At 41.2% G+C, this 19015-nt stretch overlaps 1 protein-coding gene across 2 annotated transcripts in view; it reads left to right on the top strand.

Annotated features, from left to right (window-relative positions):
- The window catches only part of LOC103105715 (ETS-related transcription factor Elf-4-like), a 17842-nt gene extending 14522 nt beyond the window's left edge, over positions 1-3320 (top strand). For both annotated transcript variants that reach the window (XM_007507154.3, XM_007507155.3), the window contains exons 5-8: positions 769-852; positions 1047-1239; positions 1650-1962; positions 2747-3320. In XM_007507154.3, coding sequence (XP_007507216.1) covers positions 769-852; positions 1047-1239; positions 1650-1932 — 560 coding nt within the window. In that variant the 3' untranslated portion in view covers positions 1933-1962; positions 2747-3320. The remainder of the gene's footprint in view (positions 1-768; positions 853-1046; positions 1240-1649; positions 1963-2746) is intronic.
- Positions 3321-19015: the final 15695 nt, after the last annotated feature.

Raw genomic sequence — 19015 nt, forward strand, 5'->3', positions numbered from 1 at the left:
TATCTATCTGTCTATCTCTGTCTATCTCTTTCTGTTGGTCTTTCTGTTTCTCTCTCTATTTCTGTCTCTCTTTCTCTATCCATCTATCTACCTCTGTCTATCTCTGTCTTTCTGTCTCTCTATTTCTGTGCATCTCTCTCTATCCATCTATCCACCTTTGTCTATCTCTTTCTTTCTGTCTTTCTGTCTCTCTCTGTATTTCTGTCTTTCTGTCTGTCTCTATCCATTTCTGTCTATCTGTCTGTCTGTCTGTCTATCTATCTATCTATCTATCTATCTATCTATCTATCCCCCTCTGTCTCTCTATCTATATCTGGTCTATCTTTCTGTCTCTCTCTCTCTTTATATATATATATATATATATATTTATATATCTGTATCTATATCTATATGTCTGTCTTTCTGGTTTTCTTTCTCTGTCTTTATCTATCTTTCTATCTATCTATCTATCTATCATGAATGGCTTTGGTTTTTGTGGAATTGTATTATATTGAGTGGTTTTGTGTCTGAAGTTGCCCTGTGTTGCTGAAGAGTTTCTAAGTCTGCAGAGAGGGAGTTCTGTGTGTAAGAAGCTTATGGAGCCTAATAAAAGGTAACTTTGGGATTGGAACATCATGGAAGAATGTTGAGCAGGAGAAGATGCAATATTTGTTTTCTTGTATCAGACCAGTCAGGGCTGATTGGTGGCTATTTTGGACCCCTGCTGGGTACAGGTGCACCCAGACACTCTTCTCATTCTGCTCTCTCCATCCCTCTCCCCCTGTACAGTTCCAAAGAGGAAGGCACCATGCTACCTTCCTCCAGTTGTTGAAGCCATCTTCCCCATCCAGAGGAAGTCCAAGGATGGCAGAGGTAAGGTCTGGTCTCTCTCTATTGTTTACCTTTTGCATTGGGAGGCTTGAGTTGGGAGAGGATGGAGATGTGGCTCCCATTCTCTGAAGGTCTTTGGTCTGATAAGAAGAGGCATTGTGCCTATCTTCAGAGAGCCTCTGGTCTGATTGGGGAGTCCTGATAACTTCTGTGACTTCTATTGTTCCCTCTTCCAGTGACTGGCATCTTCCTTTGGGAGTTCCTTCTTGCTCTGCTGCGTAATAAGAACACTAGCCCCAGGTACATCAAGTGGGTCCACCGTGAGAGTGGCGTTTTCAAGCTCGTGGACTCCAGGGCTGTGTCAAAGATGTGGGGGAAGCAGAAGAACAAGCCGAATATGAACTATGAGACTATGGGGAGAGCAATGAGGTAAACCCCCAGGGGAAGCACATCCTGGCATCACCAAGCGGTTCTCCATCATGCCTTGCCACAATCTTTACCACTTTGGGCTTCCCATTCTTCACTCTAGGGACATGGCAGGCCTGTACCCTTCTCCTATGCCATTCCCAGTGTGAACCCATAAGCCTGAAACCCCAAGGTTGGGAGAGTTACTTTTTACCCCCTCTGCAACATTTTACCAGCAAGCTTTCTTTTTTTCTGCCCCCTCTCTGTTCATTGGTATTTCCCTGATGTATGATTTCCTTCTCCTGAGTTTAGATTTCCAAGTTTTGGAAGCTGAGCCAGTGAAGAACTTGTCTGACCCCTGGGGGGCAGCTCAGGCAGCAGAGGTTCATGCCTCACTGTCTCCTACCCTACTAACAATTCTCTGTTACCCTCAGATATTATTATCGTAAGGGCATCCTCTCCAAGGTGACGGGGCAGAGGCTGTCGTACCGATTCAATAATATGCCCAGGGAGACTGTGGTGATCAATGATGAAGATCGCCCACCTGTAATCGAGACCGTGATCATCGAGGACTCGGACCCCATCATCACTCTGGAGGAAGAGGTTGAACAGCGCCGTCTCCGTCGCAGAAGGAACAGACAGGCCAGGGCAGGAGTCCGTGTCCAAAAAACTCCTGGATGCTGCTGCTGCCCTCCCAGTTCCTGGCCTCCCTCCTAAGTTCTGAGGGATGTTGGCCTACACCATGGGGTAAGGTCATTAGCACTGCCCTGTGCGTGCTTCCATCCAGCAAAGGGCTACTACTAAGGGCTTGGCCAAGCATTTTTGCATCTTTGGCCTCATCCAAAAAGCCTAGGGAATTCAGGGAAGCATGTATTCGAATCCAGATAAGGAGGCCTGGGCAACCAGGGCAATTCTCCAACCCAGCAAACCTTTATCAAACACAGGCTATATACAGAACTCTGTGGGGCACTGAGGGCTACAGTATGTGGAGTAATCACCAACCAGGTGATGAGGAATATTATGTGCTTTATGCGTTCTAGCTGTTGGGCTACAAATCCAAAGAATTAAATAGTGCCTCCTTCAGGGAGGGCAGCTGGGTAGCCTACTTAGATACCTTGGGGAGCTTACGTTCTAATGGGGAGATTACAATTGTACATACAAGAGCATACAGAATACACAGAAAAAGAAAAATAGAAATAAATACAAATTTGTAAGATTCAAGATATTTTGGGAGGAAGACTATTAACAATGGAGGAAAGCAGGAAACAAGGCCTTTGAGCTGGGCTTTAAAGGAAGATCAAGTGAAGAGAGAGAGAAAGGGAAGATATTCCAAGCATAGGGCACAGCCTGAGCAAAGGTGCAGAGGGGAGAATGTGAGTTTGGGGCACTTACACTTTGCCTAAAGATGGGGGGACTCGGAAGGCCTCAGATTGATAGCATCTGTGGATTCAGGGGGTGCCCCTCTTCTGGGGCTCTCTCTGTCATTGCTCTCTAAGAACCTTAACATGTTTTGCTTTCCATTTCTTCTCAGGATACCTTTAATTTTCAGGAATATTCACTCAGGAGAATCTCTGATGGGAGCCAAACCAGGCCCAAAGACCCGATCCTTCAAACCATCTGCGTTCACATTCCTCAACTTTGCCAACCAGTTTCTATTTCTAGATAATGTGGTATTGTTTCAAAAAAGAAAAATTTGGTATTTAGATTTTCCCTTCTTCTCTAGCTCCTCTGATTCCTGCTGGCTCCATGTTCCACCTTCGAGAATTCCGAGTAGAGCCTGTCCAGAGGCATTGCCCTGGCTGCTGGGGTGAAGTCGGGGATTGCTTTGGGAGCATTCCAAAACTTTAAAAAATCATTTTGGAGAAGGTAGTCTGGCTGGTAAAGGGGGGAGGTGGCGTGAAAGGCTAGGGCAAATTTTGTGCCATCAGAGGCTCTCACCTAGGATAAACAGTGGCAGTTTTTGATAAAATGTTGTTCTTGTTACTTCCAGAGGATTATGGCCACCTTGTTAGAACCCCTTTTCTAGTTCCTTGTTGTATCCCCAGGGCCCAGTTCCGGACCCAGACCATGTAGGCCTTTAATAAACGTTTTGAGCTTCAAATTCATTTATGGATGTCAGTGGTCTTTTTTTGTGGGCTTCCCTCCTCAGGAAAAAGATGGGAGAGAAACATCATCTTCTCAGCCTACCTACGCTGGGTTTGTCTAGTCCAGGACTGCCAAAGGCACTGCCAGTCTTTACGTCCTACTCTCTTCTTGTCTCCTCCTGCTTTCCACCTCCCTCCTTCCAACTCCCACTTCCCTGGGGACTGGGGCAGACACTTACGTGGGGAGGAGGATGGCTATAGGAGACTAGATCAAGAAGAGGTTTCCTTGGTTTCAAAAGGCAAGCTCTACTAGACACACACCATCAATAGAGGGGGTGGGGCAGAGGGGGACACGGTTTAGGAAGACTGACTTGGTCACAGAGACCTAGCCACGAAAGCTGGAGGCCTGCCCACCCTTCTGTGGTCTGGCAGAGGCAGATTGAGCTCAGGTCCCCAAGGCCATACTCTCCCATAGTGAGGTATTTGGGAACTTGAGAAAAATCAGGAAGAACTTCCTGGATGACAAATGCATAGTGGGAAATTCGGGTGCTTGGGGACATTCTTGACTTGAGAGTTGGGGGTCAGAGAGATCCTAGGCCCTCCAGAGGTGCCCTCATTTCAGTGTCCAATAGAAATGGCCATTTTTAGAGCTATTTGAAGCTTGTAGAGGGTTCTGATAACACATCTGAGTGGTAGACATTACACTTATTATTTCATTCATTTTACAGTGACTTGCCTAGGGTCACATTACTTATAAGTGTTAGAGGCAGAATTTGAACTCGAGTTCTAGAGAAGACAAGCTCAGGGCTCTTAGGCTCCCTCTCTTGGACACCTAAAAATTCCCTGGGATTAGAGGGCCTCTGGGACTTTGTTGGGGACTAAAAGGTTCTGTAGCCATGGCTGGGATCAGAACCTTCTTCCCTAAAAGCTTGGGCCTGCCCTGGGTGGGACCTCAAACCTAACTGTATAGCCACTGGTGCTATGAGAAAAAGCTGAAATGTCTGTCGAGAACACTCAGTGTTATTAGAAGAAGCCGTCCCTGGAGGAGAGTATTCCGGTTGGTGACTATTTCCTGAATGGTGGTCTTTGTGACTCCATGGATGACAGCACAGCAGGGCCTTCTATCCTCTACTCTCTACCGAAGCCTGTTCAAGTTCACATTCATTGTTTCCATGCCACTCTCCGTCCCTCTTCCTCAGCTGTCCCGTCTTCCTTTTGCCTTCGGCCTTTCCCACCATCGGGGTCTTTTCCAATAAATTCTGTCTTCTTTCTATGCGGCCAGAGCACTTAGGTTTTGGCTTCAGTGTCTGTCCTTCCAGTGAACAGTCTGAATTCATTTAAGTATTGACTGGTGACGTCACCTTGTCGCCCAGTGGGCTCTCAAAAGCCTCCTCCAGCACCACGATTGGAAAGTGTCCTTCCTTCGAGTCCAGCTCTCACGGCCATACGCTGCTACTGGAAAACCCAAAGCTTTGACCATGTAGACTTTTTGAAGACAACGTGATGTCTCTGCTTTTTAGTATGCTGGCCTTGAAGACCTCACAGTTGATTATTATCCTGTGGATGACAGAGACCACTTGATACTTCAGGAACAGCATACCTGACTGGCTCTGGAGGTAGGCTTTCCCCTTCCCCTTCTGTTCTTGGGACATAAGTTGGGGGAATGTGAGAGGCTAGCCTGGAAAAAGACAGAGATCTGGAATACTAGGGCAGCCTTGGTGTGATGGAATCAAATGGAAAAGCACTTGTTAGGTGTTTGTGCCGTGAAAGCACATAAGATGGAAGGACCCTGGGGGTGGAACTCAAAAAGAGAGACAGGCCCTGCTCCCCAGGAGCTCACAATCTAGTCAGAGGACACAGTGCATGAAGGAGGGCTCCTATTCCTATTGGACCCTTGGACATCCTTCAGTATCGCTGTAGTAGGGAAGCTGGGGAATGGAAGAGGAAGAAACTCAACTCCTCACAGGGACATATCCTTTCCTGCTGAGCCTTCCATCTGCTTGTGATCTGAGTTGTCACAAGGGCATGTCTCACCACTAGCTTGCCATTATTAAGAGGCTTGGTGGCACAGTAGATAGATCCCTGGTTGGGGTCTTTTAAGACCTGTGTTCAAATTACTACCTGAATGACCCTAAGCAATTCACTTAACCTCTCTCTGCCTTGCTTTCCTCAACTGTAAAATAGAAATAATAACAATAGCACTTTCCTTCCTTCCTTCCTTCCTTCCTTCCTTCCTTCCTTCCTTCCTTCCTTCCTTCCTTCCTTCCTTCCTTCCTTCCTTCCTTCCTTCCTTCCTTCCTTCCTTCCTCCCTCCCTCCCTCCCTCCCTCCCTCCCTCCCTCCCTCCCTCCCTCCCTCCCTCCCTCCCTCCCTCCCTTCCTTCCTTCCTTCCTTCCTTCCTTCCTTCCTTCCTTCCTTCCTTCCTTCCTTCCTTCCTTCCTTCCTTCCTTCCTTCCTTCCTTCTCCTTTCTTGTTATTTTGCATCTTCCTCCCATCATTTTTTTCCTTCCTAAGTAAGGATTAGCAGACTGGGAGAGCTGGCTTTCCAGTCCCTGTGATTGCTATTTCCCTGGTTCCTTCACTCTCCAATTGCAAAGAAGATTCTTTACCTGAGGCCTACCTGTAACTACTTAATTTCTAGGGTCTCCCAATAGCCAGGAAGATATGTGCATGTTTTAATTAAAAAAGACCCCAAACCAATTAAGATAAAACATCTCAGTGACTGTAAAATTCATAGATGTAAATTGTTTTCCCCCCTTTCCTGAGGGGGATGACAAAAGAAAAGCTCCTTTCTTGTTTAATTAAAAAATGAAACAGGAGAGTTTTTCAAGGTGACAGACAAACCCCCTGGAACTGCTGCTACAAAGACCTCAAGCAGAAAATGCTAGTTCAACTCCCGATATGCTGGCCTTTGCTCACTTCTGGTCATGGTCTAGCTAGGGAAATAGATGGCATTTTCCATGGGGTTATATGAGGGTCTCTAACGCCTCTGGTCCCCCCTCCAGCATCTTATTCATTAGCCTATCATCTAGCTTGTAACTTCCATACATAAAGATGCAGTCCTTTGTGTTGCAGGATTGTGTTTCCAGAAGGCCCCTGCTAAAATACAAATAAATCTGGCCTTAACAACACATTCCTTCCATTGTCAACCATAGGATCACTCTCAGGGTGACTTAATTTGTCTTCAGTCAGTAAAGTAAATCATCTGAGGGGATGGGACTCTGGTAAAGGGAATTATAATAGAGGGAGAGAAAGACAGTGTGATTGGGTTAAGTACTGCCTGCATAGGGCACACTCAGTAAATGAGAATTATCCTTTTCCAGGGGCTTCCATTCACTCTTAGAGACAATTAGGTCTTTAGAACCAAACTCTGAGACACTAGTCTGGGATCAGTTCTCATTGGTGGCTACTTAAGGTCCACCTCTTGCCACAAAAAGGTTATAAGCAGAGAGCCCAGAAGATCCCTTCCCCCAGAGTCCCTCTTCCACCAGAGCCACATAAATGAGACCTGGACCAGAGGAGAACACAAAATGCTGCCATGGAAGAACAAGACCCTGAAGGCTACTGGATGTTAGGGTTAGGGTTACGGTCCTAGTCTAAATCTACTTCTTCAGGTAAGTCACCTGTGTCACCTCTTCTATAAATTGCAAGGGTTGGACTAGATCTGAGGAGAGAAACACTTTGGCCAGGCCACAGATGGTCCATAACACTCTTAAATGGGACCAAAGTACATGAGAATATAGGACCTATCTGATTTTCATTGTGGAATTCAGAAAAAAGAAATATAGAAACCTAGAGGATTATCTAGGTGAATATGTGCTCACAGGGCTCCTTGTTTGTGGCTCAGCAGCTCCTGTTTCTATTTGAGTTCAGCATTCCTGGGCTAGAGGGCTTCAAAGATTCCTTCCAAGTTTAAACATGTCGCCCCAGGATTCAGACCTCAAGAGCTGGTATTGTAAGGCCTTTCCCACAACCGTATCATAAGAGTTTTCCCACAGCCCAGAGAAAGGACTATGGTAGGGGTACCAGATAGGAAGGAACAATCAGTGTGGTCAGAGCAGAGAACTTGTCAGAAGAATGTCGAGGCACTGACTCCTAACACATTTGTCAGTCACATTGACCACTATAGGCCTCAGATTCCTCCTTTGTAAAATGAATGAGTTGGGGAGCTACAAGGTAGCACAGAGCCAAGCCTAGAGTTTGGAGGATCTGGGTTCAAATGTGGCTTCAGACACTTCTAGCTACATGACCCTGGGCAAGTCCCTTTAACCCAATTGCTGAGCTCTTACCTCTCTTCTGTCTTAGACGTGACACTAAAGGGCAGCAATGTAGAAAAGTAGATAGAACACCAGACCTAGAGGTGGGAGGATCTGGGTTCAAATGTGGTTTCAGAAACTTCTAGCTGTGTAAGTCTGAGTAAGTCACTTAATCCAATTGCCTAGCCCTTACCACTCTTCTGCCTTGGAACCAATACACAGCATTGACTCCAAGACAGAAGGTGTGGGCTTAAAAAAAAAGGGTGAGGGAGGCAGCTAGATAGGGTGGTAGGTAGATAGAGGGTCAAGCCTGTCTTAGAATTGATACTAAGACAAAAATAATGGTTTTAAAAAAAGGTGAGGAGGGGCAGCTGGGTGGCTCAGTGGATTGAGAGCCAGACCTAGAGATGGGAGGTCCTGGGTTCAAATCTGGCCTCAGCTACTTCCTAGCTGTGTGACCCTGGGCAAGTCACTTGACCCCCATTGCCTAGCCCTTACCACTCTTCTGCCTTGGAACCAATACACAGCATTGACTCCAAGACAGAAGGTGTGTGTTTAAAAAAAAGGGTGAGGGAGGCAGCTAGATAGGGTGGTAGGTAGATAGAGGGTCAAGCCTGATGATCATTTGTGAAAACTTGGCTCCTCTCAGCAATGCACTGATCTGGGACAGTCCTGAAAGACTTATGACAGGAAACGCTCTCCATCTCCAGAGAAAGAACCATTGGAGTCATCTTTCCCATCAGTGTATTTGTGCTTTTATTTGGGGCTTTTGGTTATGTCTGGCTTTGCTCTTATAACAGGGACCAATATGGTCGTGTGTTTCTCATGACAATGAAAAAAAAGAAAAATTAAAAAAATAAAGGGACTCGGAGGACCTGGGTTCAAATGTGATCTAGTTGTGTATATGTGTGTGTGATTCTGGGCAAGTCCCTTGTCTCTGATTGCCTGGCCCTAGCTTCTCTTCTGTTTAGAATTGATTGTAGGGCTGAAGGTTAGGGTTTAAAAATAAAATAAAGAGTGGTTTGGCCCTCTTCTGGAGTAGGAGGTCCTATAATCACTTCCCAGTGAGGTCTCAGGGCCTCGAATATTGATTCGGTGGCAGATTTTGACTAAAGAAATGGTTGCTATAGGCCTGAGGAAATCAGACCTTTTACTATGACTAATAGGGAAGGCAGCCTAATGTTTCCATCTTAGTAAGGTTAGTAGAAAGAGCACTGGATTTGGAGTCAAAAGATCTGGATTCCAATTCCAATTCTGCTGCTTTCTAGCATTGAGTCTCTCCTCTCTGGGTCTCAGTTTCCTCCTCTATAACAAATAGAAATTGGATTACATGACCTCTAAGGTCCCTTCTAGCTTTAAATATAATGGCAAGGCCAGAATACCCCATTCTCAGAATCCTGGTTCTCTGGGACCTCGTTAAGGAGAGATAGGAAAGCTGAGTCCCCCAAGATCCGCAGGGGCTCTCCAAATTTTCCAAGGGCCCCAGCCCAAGGATGTGGATGTGCCCAATTCAGTTCTGACAACCAAGCTCCCCCCCCCCTTTCCTGGTCAAAACTGGCTGTCCAATCAGTAAAAATGAATAATTTAAATTTAATATCCTTCTGTCACCATCAATAATACTTTGGTGAGTGATGCACTCCTATGGTAATTCAATTTGTCAGTGACTGTCACACTCTTGCATGACAGTCTGCTCAAGATGTAAACTTAATTTACTTGAGACCGTGGCTACCAGTTCCATTGACAGGTTTTATCTTTAAAAGTATTGATTTTCCCCAGAAAATATCTCTTCTTTATTTGTGTTTATTGAATAAATAGACAGCTGTATGACTAAGGAAACCTGGGAAGAGGAAGGAGGCTTTTCCCACTTAGTCCACAAGCTGCCCTTTTTCAGATGGTACCCTGAGAGGAGACCCTGTTCAAAAGGCTCTTCTCTTTACAGAGTAGGCTGGATGCTACCAGCTGAAAGCAGAACCCAGGAAAGGATGGAGCACGGGAACATTAGCTGAAAGAGACGTTTGAGGCTATCCAGTCAAACCCTCTCATTTTTGTGTTGAAGAAAGAGAGGTCAAGTGAATTTCTCAAGGTCACACAGGGCAGTGACAGAATCAAGACTGAGTCCTGTGACTATTAAGATTATCATTATTTCCTATTCCCCAGTTACATTTTTAATTAAGTTTATTTATTTAATTAGCTATTTTAGAATATTTTTCCAGGGTTACAAGATTCATGTTCTTTCCCTCCCCTCTCCCCATCCCCCTCCTCTAGCCAACCCACAATTCCACTGGGTTTTACATGTGTCATTGATCAAGACCTATTTCCATATTATTGATGTTTTCTCCAGGGTGATAGCTTAGAGTCTACAACCCCAATCCTATCCCCATCGACCCATGTGATCAAGCAGTTGTTTTTCTTCTGGGTTTCTGCTCCCACATTTCTTTCTCTGGATGTGGAGAGCGTTCTTTCTCTTAAGTCCCTCAGAATAGTCCTGGGTCATTGCATTGCTGCTAGTAGAGAAGTCCATTACATTCGATTGTACCACAGTGTATTAGTCTCTGTGTACAATGTTCTCCTGGTTCTGCTCCTCTCGCTCTGCATCACTTCCTGGAGGTTGTTCCAGTTCACATGGAATTCCTCCACTTTATTATTCCTTTGAGCACAATAGTACTCCATCACCAACATATACCACAGTTTGTTCAGCCATTCCCCAATTGAAGGGCTTCCCCTCATTTTCCAATTTATTGCCACCACAAAGAGCACAGCTATGAATATTCTTGTACAAGTCTTTTCCCTTATTATCTCTTGGGGGCACAAACCCAGCAGTGCTATGGCTGGATCAAAGGGCAGACAGTCTTTTAGCACCCTTTGGGCATAGTTCCAAATTGCCCTCCAGAATGGCTGGATCAGTTCACAGCTCCACCAGCAATGAATTAATGTCCCTACTTTGCCACATCCCCTCCAGCATTCATTACTTTCCTTTGCTGTTATGTTAGCCAATCTGCTAGGCGTGAGGTGATACCTCAGAGTTGTTTTGATTTGCATCTCTCTGATTATAAGAGATGTAGAACACTTCTTCATGTGCTTATTAATAGTTTTGATTTCTTTATCTGAGAACTGCCTATTCATGTCCCAGTTACAAATTGAGGGAACCCAGTTCAGAAGCAGGGTTTGGAGGAGAGAAGGAAAAATATCTAGGAGGCTTCAGGTGATTCTCCAGTTCTGCCTGGGTAACCGGGAGCAAACATGTTTCCCCTTTGGATCTCATTTCTTCCTCCTTCAAATGAGATCCCTGGATGAAGAGAATACATTGGGTTGTGGACAGACAGCTAGACTTTAAACCATTCAGGCTTGGGTTAAAATTCTGCTACTAGGATCTGCATGACCCTAGACAAGTGTTTTGTTCTCATTGGATCCCTCTTTTCCTATTTGTGAACGGGAAGGCCCACATAATGAGTGGGCAGATGTGAGCCAGACTTCCTGCCTATAGAATGCTCTCAAAATGTGCCCGGTTATTTTGATTAGATTACTAGAAGAATCTTTTGATTCCAAAAGGTAGCATACAAGATACTAGTATTTGTAAGCACAGCTACTGCTCTGACAGTCCCTCCCAGACAAAAGGGCCCACTGGGAGGAGGAGGCGGCCCCCAAAAGATCCACCCATGAGGTATTTGCTTGGCCAACCCCGGGGAAGAGGACTTGCTGCAATTTTCCCAATCTTTTGGGTTTCGACTTCATATCCAACACTCCCCAGCATCAAGTGAGAAGACTCTATTTACATAACAGAAACTCAGCAAATTGGCTTTCTTGTTGTTCATTCTTTCTGTCTTGTCCAACTCTTTGTGACCCCTTGAGCCATAGCTCTCCACGGTGATTTCTTGGCAAGGATACTGGAGTGGTTTGCCATTGCCTTCTCCAGTAGATCCTATGGACACTTTTGTTAGGCAGCGGTTAAGTGACTTGCCCAGGGTCACACTGCTAGGAAGTGTCTTAGGCTGGATCTGAATTCAGGTCTTCCTGACTTCTCAGCCACTTAGCTGCCTCTGCTTATTTAGGCTTAATTTCTTTTAGGGTTCTGGTTCTCTATATCTTATCAAAAGCTTCTCTCCCCCAAATCATGTGATATTATATTATCTTTTCCATTTTACACATAGATAAGCTGAGGTACACCATATAATACAGGAGAGTAAAAAAAATGCTTGTTGAGATCCCAGCTTGGCCACTTGCTTGCTATGTGACCTTGTACAAGTCCTTTCCTGTCCCTGGATCTCATCTTGCTCATCTGTGAAAGGGCTCAACTAGATGCTCTCAGAGGTTCCTTCTAGCCCTAAATCCTGAGAGTTTCCTGATGTTGGACAGATAATATTTTATTAGTGTTTTAATAGTTCAAATTTCCAAATATTTTTAAGACTTCCATTGTTTTCTTCATAGCTTTATGGGGTACCTAGTAAGCCATTTGCACATGACTTTCAAACATCCAGTACCTAAAGAAAGGAAAAATGGCAATGAAAGACCTTTAGGGAGGCAGCTAGGTGGTACAGTAGACAGTAATGACACAGAGGTAGGAAAACCTGCTTTCAGAGGGTACCACAATCACTTACTAGCAGTATGATCCTGGACAAGTCACTTAAGCTTTAGAATCCTCAGATTTCTCTACTGCAAAACAAAAATAATAATAGCATCTAACAACCAGGGTTGCTATGAGAATGAAATAAAATCCGTTATGGACTTAGCACAATACTTTGCACATATGGGTACCAAACAAAATATTTGTTCCCTTTCCCTCCCCATTCCCTTTTCTAAAAAAGTTCTGAGGTTAAAATAGGATAAAATTGATAAACTCTATGCCAAACTGCCTGACATACAGTAGCTGCCTAATAAATGCTTGTTTCTTTTCCTGCCTTACTTTTTTCTCTTTGGTAGAGATGTACTGAGAATAAAAGGACAAAATATGAGTAAAGAGGTTACTTTGGACCTTGGCATGTAGTAGGAGACCAATAAATGTTGTTCTCTTTATATCTTTCTCTTTTTGTAAAGATGCTTTGAAGATGAGATAAGTTAACACGTGTAAAGGATTTAGTACAGTCCCTAGCACACAGAGGCACATAATAAATGCTTGTTTTCTTCTCTCATTCTCTTTTCTCTTTCCTGGAAAGTGTTTGGAAAACAGTCTGAGACATAATAGGAGTCTAATTAATGCATATTTCCTATCTTTCCAATATCCTTCATCTTTACCAGAGATGTTGAATACAAAAAGATAAAATATGAGTAAATAACATTACACAGTGCATGGCACATAGCAGATGTCTAATAAATGGCTATTTCTTTAATCCCTCCTTTTCTTTGTATGAATCATTTATGGATAAAGTGAAATAATATATGTAAAGTACTTAGCAGAGGCTGACCAGTACTTTGTCTATTTTATTTGTTTTTTCAAAGTACCAGCTTCTAGTCTTATTTATTAAATCAATAGTTCTTTGACATTCAATTTTATTAATTCCTCCTTTGATTTTTAGGATCTCTAATTTAGTCTTCATCTGAGGATTTTTAATTTGTTCACTTTCTAGTTTTTTAATTTGCATGCCCAATTCATTGACCTCTTCCCTCTCCAATTTGTTAATATATGAACTCAAGGATATGAATTTCCCTCTGAATACTGTTTTGACTGCATCCCATATATTTTGAAAGGATCATTGTCATTTTCTTCAATGAAGTTATTGTTTCTATGATTTGTTCTTTAATCAATTTTGGAGAATCACATGTTTAATTTCCAATTAACTTTTGATTTGCCTCTCCATATACCCTTACTAATTATTGTTTTCACTGCATGTGATCTGAGAAGGTTGCATTTATTATTTCCGCTCTTTTGTACTCGTTTGCAATGTTTTATGCCCTAATATATGGTCAGTTTTTGTGAATGTACCATATGCTGCTGAAAAGATGTATTCCTTTTTGTCCCTATTTATTTTTCTCCATATGTCTACTAACTCTAATTTTTCCAAGATTTCATTCGCTTCTCTCACCTCTTTCTTATTTATTTTTTAGTTTTATTTATCTAGTTCTGATAAAGGAAGGTTCAGGTCTCCCACTAGTATAGTTTTTCTATCTATTTCATCCTTGAGCTCCACTAGTTTCTCATTTAAAAATTTGGATGCTATGCCATTTGGTGAATACATGTTGAGTACTGATATTTCCTCATTGTCTATCCTGCCTTTTATCAGGATGTAATTACCTTCCCTATCTCTTTTAACTAGATTTATTTTTATTTTGGCTTTGTCAGATAACATGATTGCGACTCTTGCCATCTTTTTATCAGTTGATACCCAATAGATTTGGCTTCATCCTCTTACTTTGACCCTATGCATATCTACTTTCCTCATGTGTGTTTCTTTTAGACAGTATATGGTAGGGTTTTGGATTCTAATCCACTCTGCTATTCACTTGCATTTTATGGATGAGTTCATTACATTCACATTCAGAGTTATGATTACCAGCTGTGTATTTCCCAGCATTTTGATTTCTACTCCTAGTCCTGTCTTTTCTACTTTTACTATTTCCTTCTACAACAATGTTTTGTTTTTAATCAGTCCCCCTAATTCAGACCTCTGAAAACCCTTACCAATTACAAACTAAATGCTCCTAGGGGATTGAAAATCAAACCTAACAACAAGATAGAGTCAAGGAACCCACCTGCTGGACTCAACATAAAATGTACACCCCCCAAAAGCCTGAATTGGAGAACACTCCAGTTTAAGAGGGAGGAAGAAGGAAGGTCCCAGGATCCCTCCCCCACCTAGAGTGCTAAGCCTCTAGCAGCAGCTGGAACATATGGGTGGGCAAAGGGAGGGAGTACCTTGCAGGCAAAGCTGTGTAAGGCTCAGAGCATAGAACACAGGTGGTGGGGGAGCAGTAAGAGAAGGAGCACAGAGTAGGCAGCCTAGTTCCAGCAGCAGAGACCTTCCATATTGCTCCCCCCTTCAAGGAGGTTTTGGTCTCAGGGCACATCAAGCCCAAACTAGATGGACTTAATCCCATCAAAATCTTCAGAGGACAGGGAAGCTCAAGCTCCAACACCCCTACCCCACGGACTGCACTGAGAGATTTGCTGACAAAGCTCCAAGAGGGAAGACTGACAGAAAAGCCCAAAACAAAAAAAATTGAGAGGAGCAAGAACACAGACAACTGCATATAGTAAAGAAGGGGTAAATATGTGCAAACAACAGAAGAAGAAAAAAGAAATTTCAATCATCAACAGCTTCTATAGAGGTAATGAACAAAGAGCAAACAGAACAGAGAAGATGGGAACATCAAGCAATAAAACAGAAAACCCAGTGAATTGGATACAGGCTTTGGAAGAACAATGGTCTTTTGAGGTAGTCTATATTGGTGGGTGCTGAGGAGAGGAAAAGTCCTGCATCTAGACTGCTGCGATACTTACCCAGAAGTTGTGAGATATAGGGGAAGATTGGATTTTATTGCTAAGCATATATGTGGTGCCTAATAAATGCTTCCTTCCTACTATTCCTTTCTCCTTTTAACTTTTAGGGAAAAATTTGGATGTAAAATTATATAATATAACCATTGGTATATAGTTGGTGTCTAATAAATGCTTATCTCCTTCCTTTTCCTTTTGTGAGGAGATGGTTTGAGGATATAATGTGTTAGTATCTATACAGATTTTTTCACTGTGCCTGGTACAATGTACATGACCAATAAATGCTTTTTTCATTCTTTTCCCTTTTGTTTGATAGATATATTGTGAGGATCAAATGAGAAATTATGAGAAAAGGACCTAACATGGCCTTAGCCTAGATTAGGTGCCTAATAGGTGCTTTTTCACTTCTTATGTCTCCCTCATTGTAGAAATTTTATTTTAGGGAAAATAAGATAATATTTGTTAATGTTTTTCAGAGAAGCTGGTACATAAGAGGTGCCTCCTTAATGCTGCTTCATCCTCTTTATACTTTATACTTTTCTGCTATCTAGAGATAAGGTAATAAAATGATCAAACATGTATAAGGTACTTTAACCTAGGTACTGGTATACAGTTGGAGTGTGATAAGTGCTTATACTCACCAATTTCTTGAATGTTCCTTTTTTGTAGACATTTTTAGAGGATAACATATTTTGATACAGATTTTAGTGGCCTGGTATACAGCAGGAGCCTTATACATATTTGACCACTTCCCTTCTATGCTCTTTTATTGTTTGTGGAGATGAAAGAGAATTGCTTTGTGAGAAATAAGGGAATATTGTATTTTATTGCCAGGCATATATGTGTTTCCTAATAAATGCTAGTTTCCTACTATTCCTTTCTCCTTTTAATTTTTAGGGAAATTTTTTTGAATGTAATATTATATAATATAATCCCTGGCAAATAGTTGGTGTCTAATAAATGCAAATCTCCTTCCTTTTCCAATTGTGTGAAGACCGTTCGAGCATGTAATATGTTAGTATCTATACACATATTTTCACTGTGCCTGTTACAATGTACATGTCCAATAAAAGCTTGTTTCCTTCCTTTCCTTTAATTTGGTATAACAGTTGTGAGGATCAAATGAGAAATTGTGAGAAAAGGACCTAACATGGCTTAAACTCATCTATTTCTTGAAGGTTTATCTGTCCTAGTAATTATTTTCAAAAATAAAATATTTTGAAACAGTTTTGTAACTGTTCTGGTATGCAGTAGGTGCTTTACTAATATTTGACCCCTTCCCTTCTATGGACATTTATTGCTTGTGGATATGTGAGAGAATTTTTACTGTGAAATATCAGGGAAGATTGTATTTTATTGCTAGGCATACAGGTGGTGTCTTATTAATGCTTTCCCTACTATTGATTTCTCCTCTTAATTTTATGGAAAAGTTATGGATATAAAATACTATATATTTTAGGCATATATGTGGTGCCTAATAAATGCATATCTTTCTCCTTTTTCTTTTGTCTGTAGATGTAATATATTTCTTACCTATTTCCCTTTTGTCTCAATTTTCCAATGATAAAATATTTTCACAGTTTTTAGCTCTTGGCCTGGCATGCTGAAAGTGACTTTTACATATTGGAGTTCTTCCCCCTCTCTGTTCTTTTATTGTTCATTGAGATGTAAGAGAATAGTTTGGTTGACTATCAGTGGAGATTGTAGTATTGTGCTAGGTATAAGGTTGGTGTCTAATAAATGCTTGTTTCCTACTATTCCTTTCTCCTTTTGATTTTGATGGATAGGTTTTGCATGTAAAATTATATAATATAATTCCTGGCATATATTTGGTGTCTAATACATGCATATCTCCTTCCTTTATCTTTATCTGGAGAACTTTTGAGGAAATAATGTGTTAGTATCTATACACTTTTTTTCACTGTGCGAGGTACAATGTAGGTGACCAATAAATGCTTGTTTCCTTCCTTTCCCTTTTATTTGGTAGAACTGTTGTGAGGATCAAATGAGAAATTATGAGAAAAGGGCCCAAGATGGCCTTAACATAGATAAGGTGCCTAATATGTGCTTTTTTCTCTTCTTATATCTCTGTCATTGTGAAGAAGTATTTTAGGGAAGATAAGATAATATTTGTTAATGTTTTGCAGAGAAGTTGCTACATAACAGGTGCCTCCTCAATTTTGTTTCCTCCTGTTTACTTTTCTGTTTTCTAGAGATAGGATGATCCAGTGATCAAACGTGAAAAGTACTATAGCCTAGGTCCCGTCATACAGTTGGGGTGTTATAATTGCTTATACTCATCTATTTTTTGAATGTTTATCTTTTGTAGAAATTTTTTTTAAATAAAATGTTTTGAAACTGTTTTGTAACTATCCTTGTATGTAGCAGGTACTTTATAAATATTTGACCCCTTCCCTTCTATGGACATTTGTTGCTTGTGGATATGTGAGAGAATTTTTACTGTGAAATATCAGGGAAGATTGTATTTTATTACTAGGCATACAGGTGGTGTCTTATTAATGCTTTTCCCTACTATTGATTTCTCCTCTTAATTTTTATGGCAAAGTTATGGATATAAAATTCTGTAATAGAATTCCTGGCATATATGTGGTGCCTAATAAATGCATATCTTTCTCCTTTTTCTTTTGTCTGTAGATGTTTTGAGGATGTAATCTATTACTTGACTATTTCCCTTTTGTAGTAATTGTCGGGTGATAAAATAGTTTCACAATTTTTAGCTCCTAGTCTGGCATGTAGAAGTGACCTTTACATATTGGACCTCTTCCCCTTTTCTGTTCTTTTATTATTCATTAAGATGTAAGAGAATATGTTGGTTAACTATCAGGGGAGATTTTTATATTGTGCTAGGTATAAGACTGGTGACTAATACATGATTTTTTTCCTGCTATTCCTTTGTCTTTTGATTTTGATGGAAAGGTTTTGGGTGTAAATTTATATTATGTAATGCCTGCCATATATTTGGTGCCTAATAAATGCATATCTTTCTCCTTTTTCTTTTGTCTGTAGATGTTTTGAAGATGTATGTACTATTATAATGTATTTACATGTAATATATTTCTTGCCTATTTCCCTTTTGTAGAAATTTTCCAATGATAAAATATTTTCACAGTTTTTAGCTCCTGGCCTGGCATGTAGTAATTGACTTTTACATATTGGCCCTCTTCCACCTCTCTGTTCTTTTATTGTTCATTAGATGTAAGAGAATAGTGTGGTTAACTATCAGTGGAGATTGTAGTATTGTGTTAGGTATAAGGCTGGTGTCTAATAAATGTTTCCTACTATTCCTTTCTCCTTTTGATTTTGATGGAAAGCTTTTGGGTGAAAATTTATATAATATAATTCATGGCATATAGTTGGTGTCTAATAAATGCATATCTCCTTCCTTTATCATTTGTCTGCAGACCCTTTGAGGATGTAATGAGATAGTATCTGTGTATGATTTTTCATGGTGCCTGGTATAATGTAGTTGCCCAATAAATGCTTGTTTCATTCCTTTCCCTTTTATTTGGTAGAACTGTTGTGAGGATCAAATGAGAAATTATAAGAAAAGGGCCCAAGATGGCCTTAACATAGATAAGGTGCCTAATATGTGCTTTTTCTCTTCTTATATCTCTCTCATTGTGAAGAAGTATTTTAGGGAAGATAAGATAATATTTGTTAATGTTTTGCAGAGAAGCTGCTACATAACAAGTGCCTCCTCAATTTTGTTTCGTCCTCTGTTTACTTTTCTGTTCTCTAAAGATAGAATGATGAAATGATGAAAAATGTGAAAGGTACTTTAGACTAGGTCCCGTCATACAATTGGTGTGTTATAAGTGCTTATACTTATCTATTTCTTGAATGTTTATGTTTTTTAGAAATTTTTTGAAAAAAATATTTTGAACCTATTTTGTAACTGACCTATTATGCTATAGGTTCTTTACCAATATTTGACCTCTTCCCTTCTTTGGACATTTACTGCTTATGGACATGTGAGAGAATATTTTCTGTGAAATATCAGGGAAGATTGTA

This window comes from Monodelphis domestica, chromosome X, assembly GCF_027887165.1.
Source record: "Monodelphis domestica isolate mMonDom1 chromosome X, mMonDom1.pri, whole genome shotgun sequence".
NCBI classification, from domain to species: Eukaryota; Metazoa; Chordata; class Mammalia; order Didelphimorphia; family Didelphidae; genus Monodelphis; species Monodelphis domestica.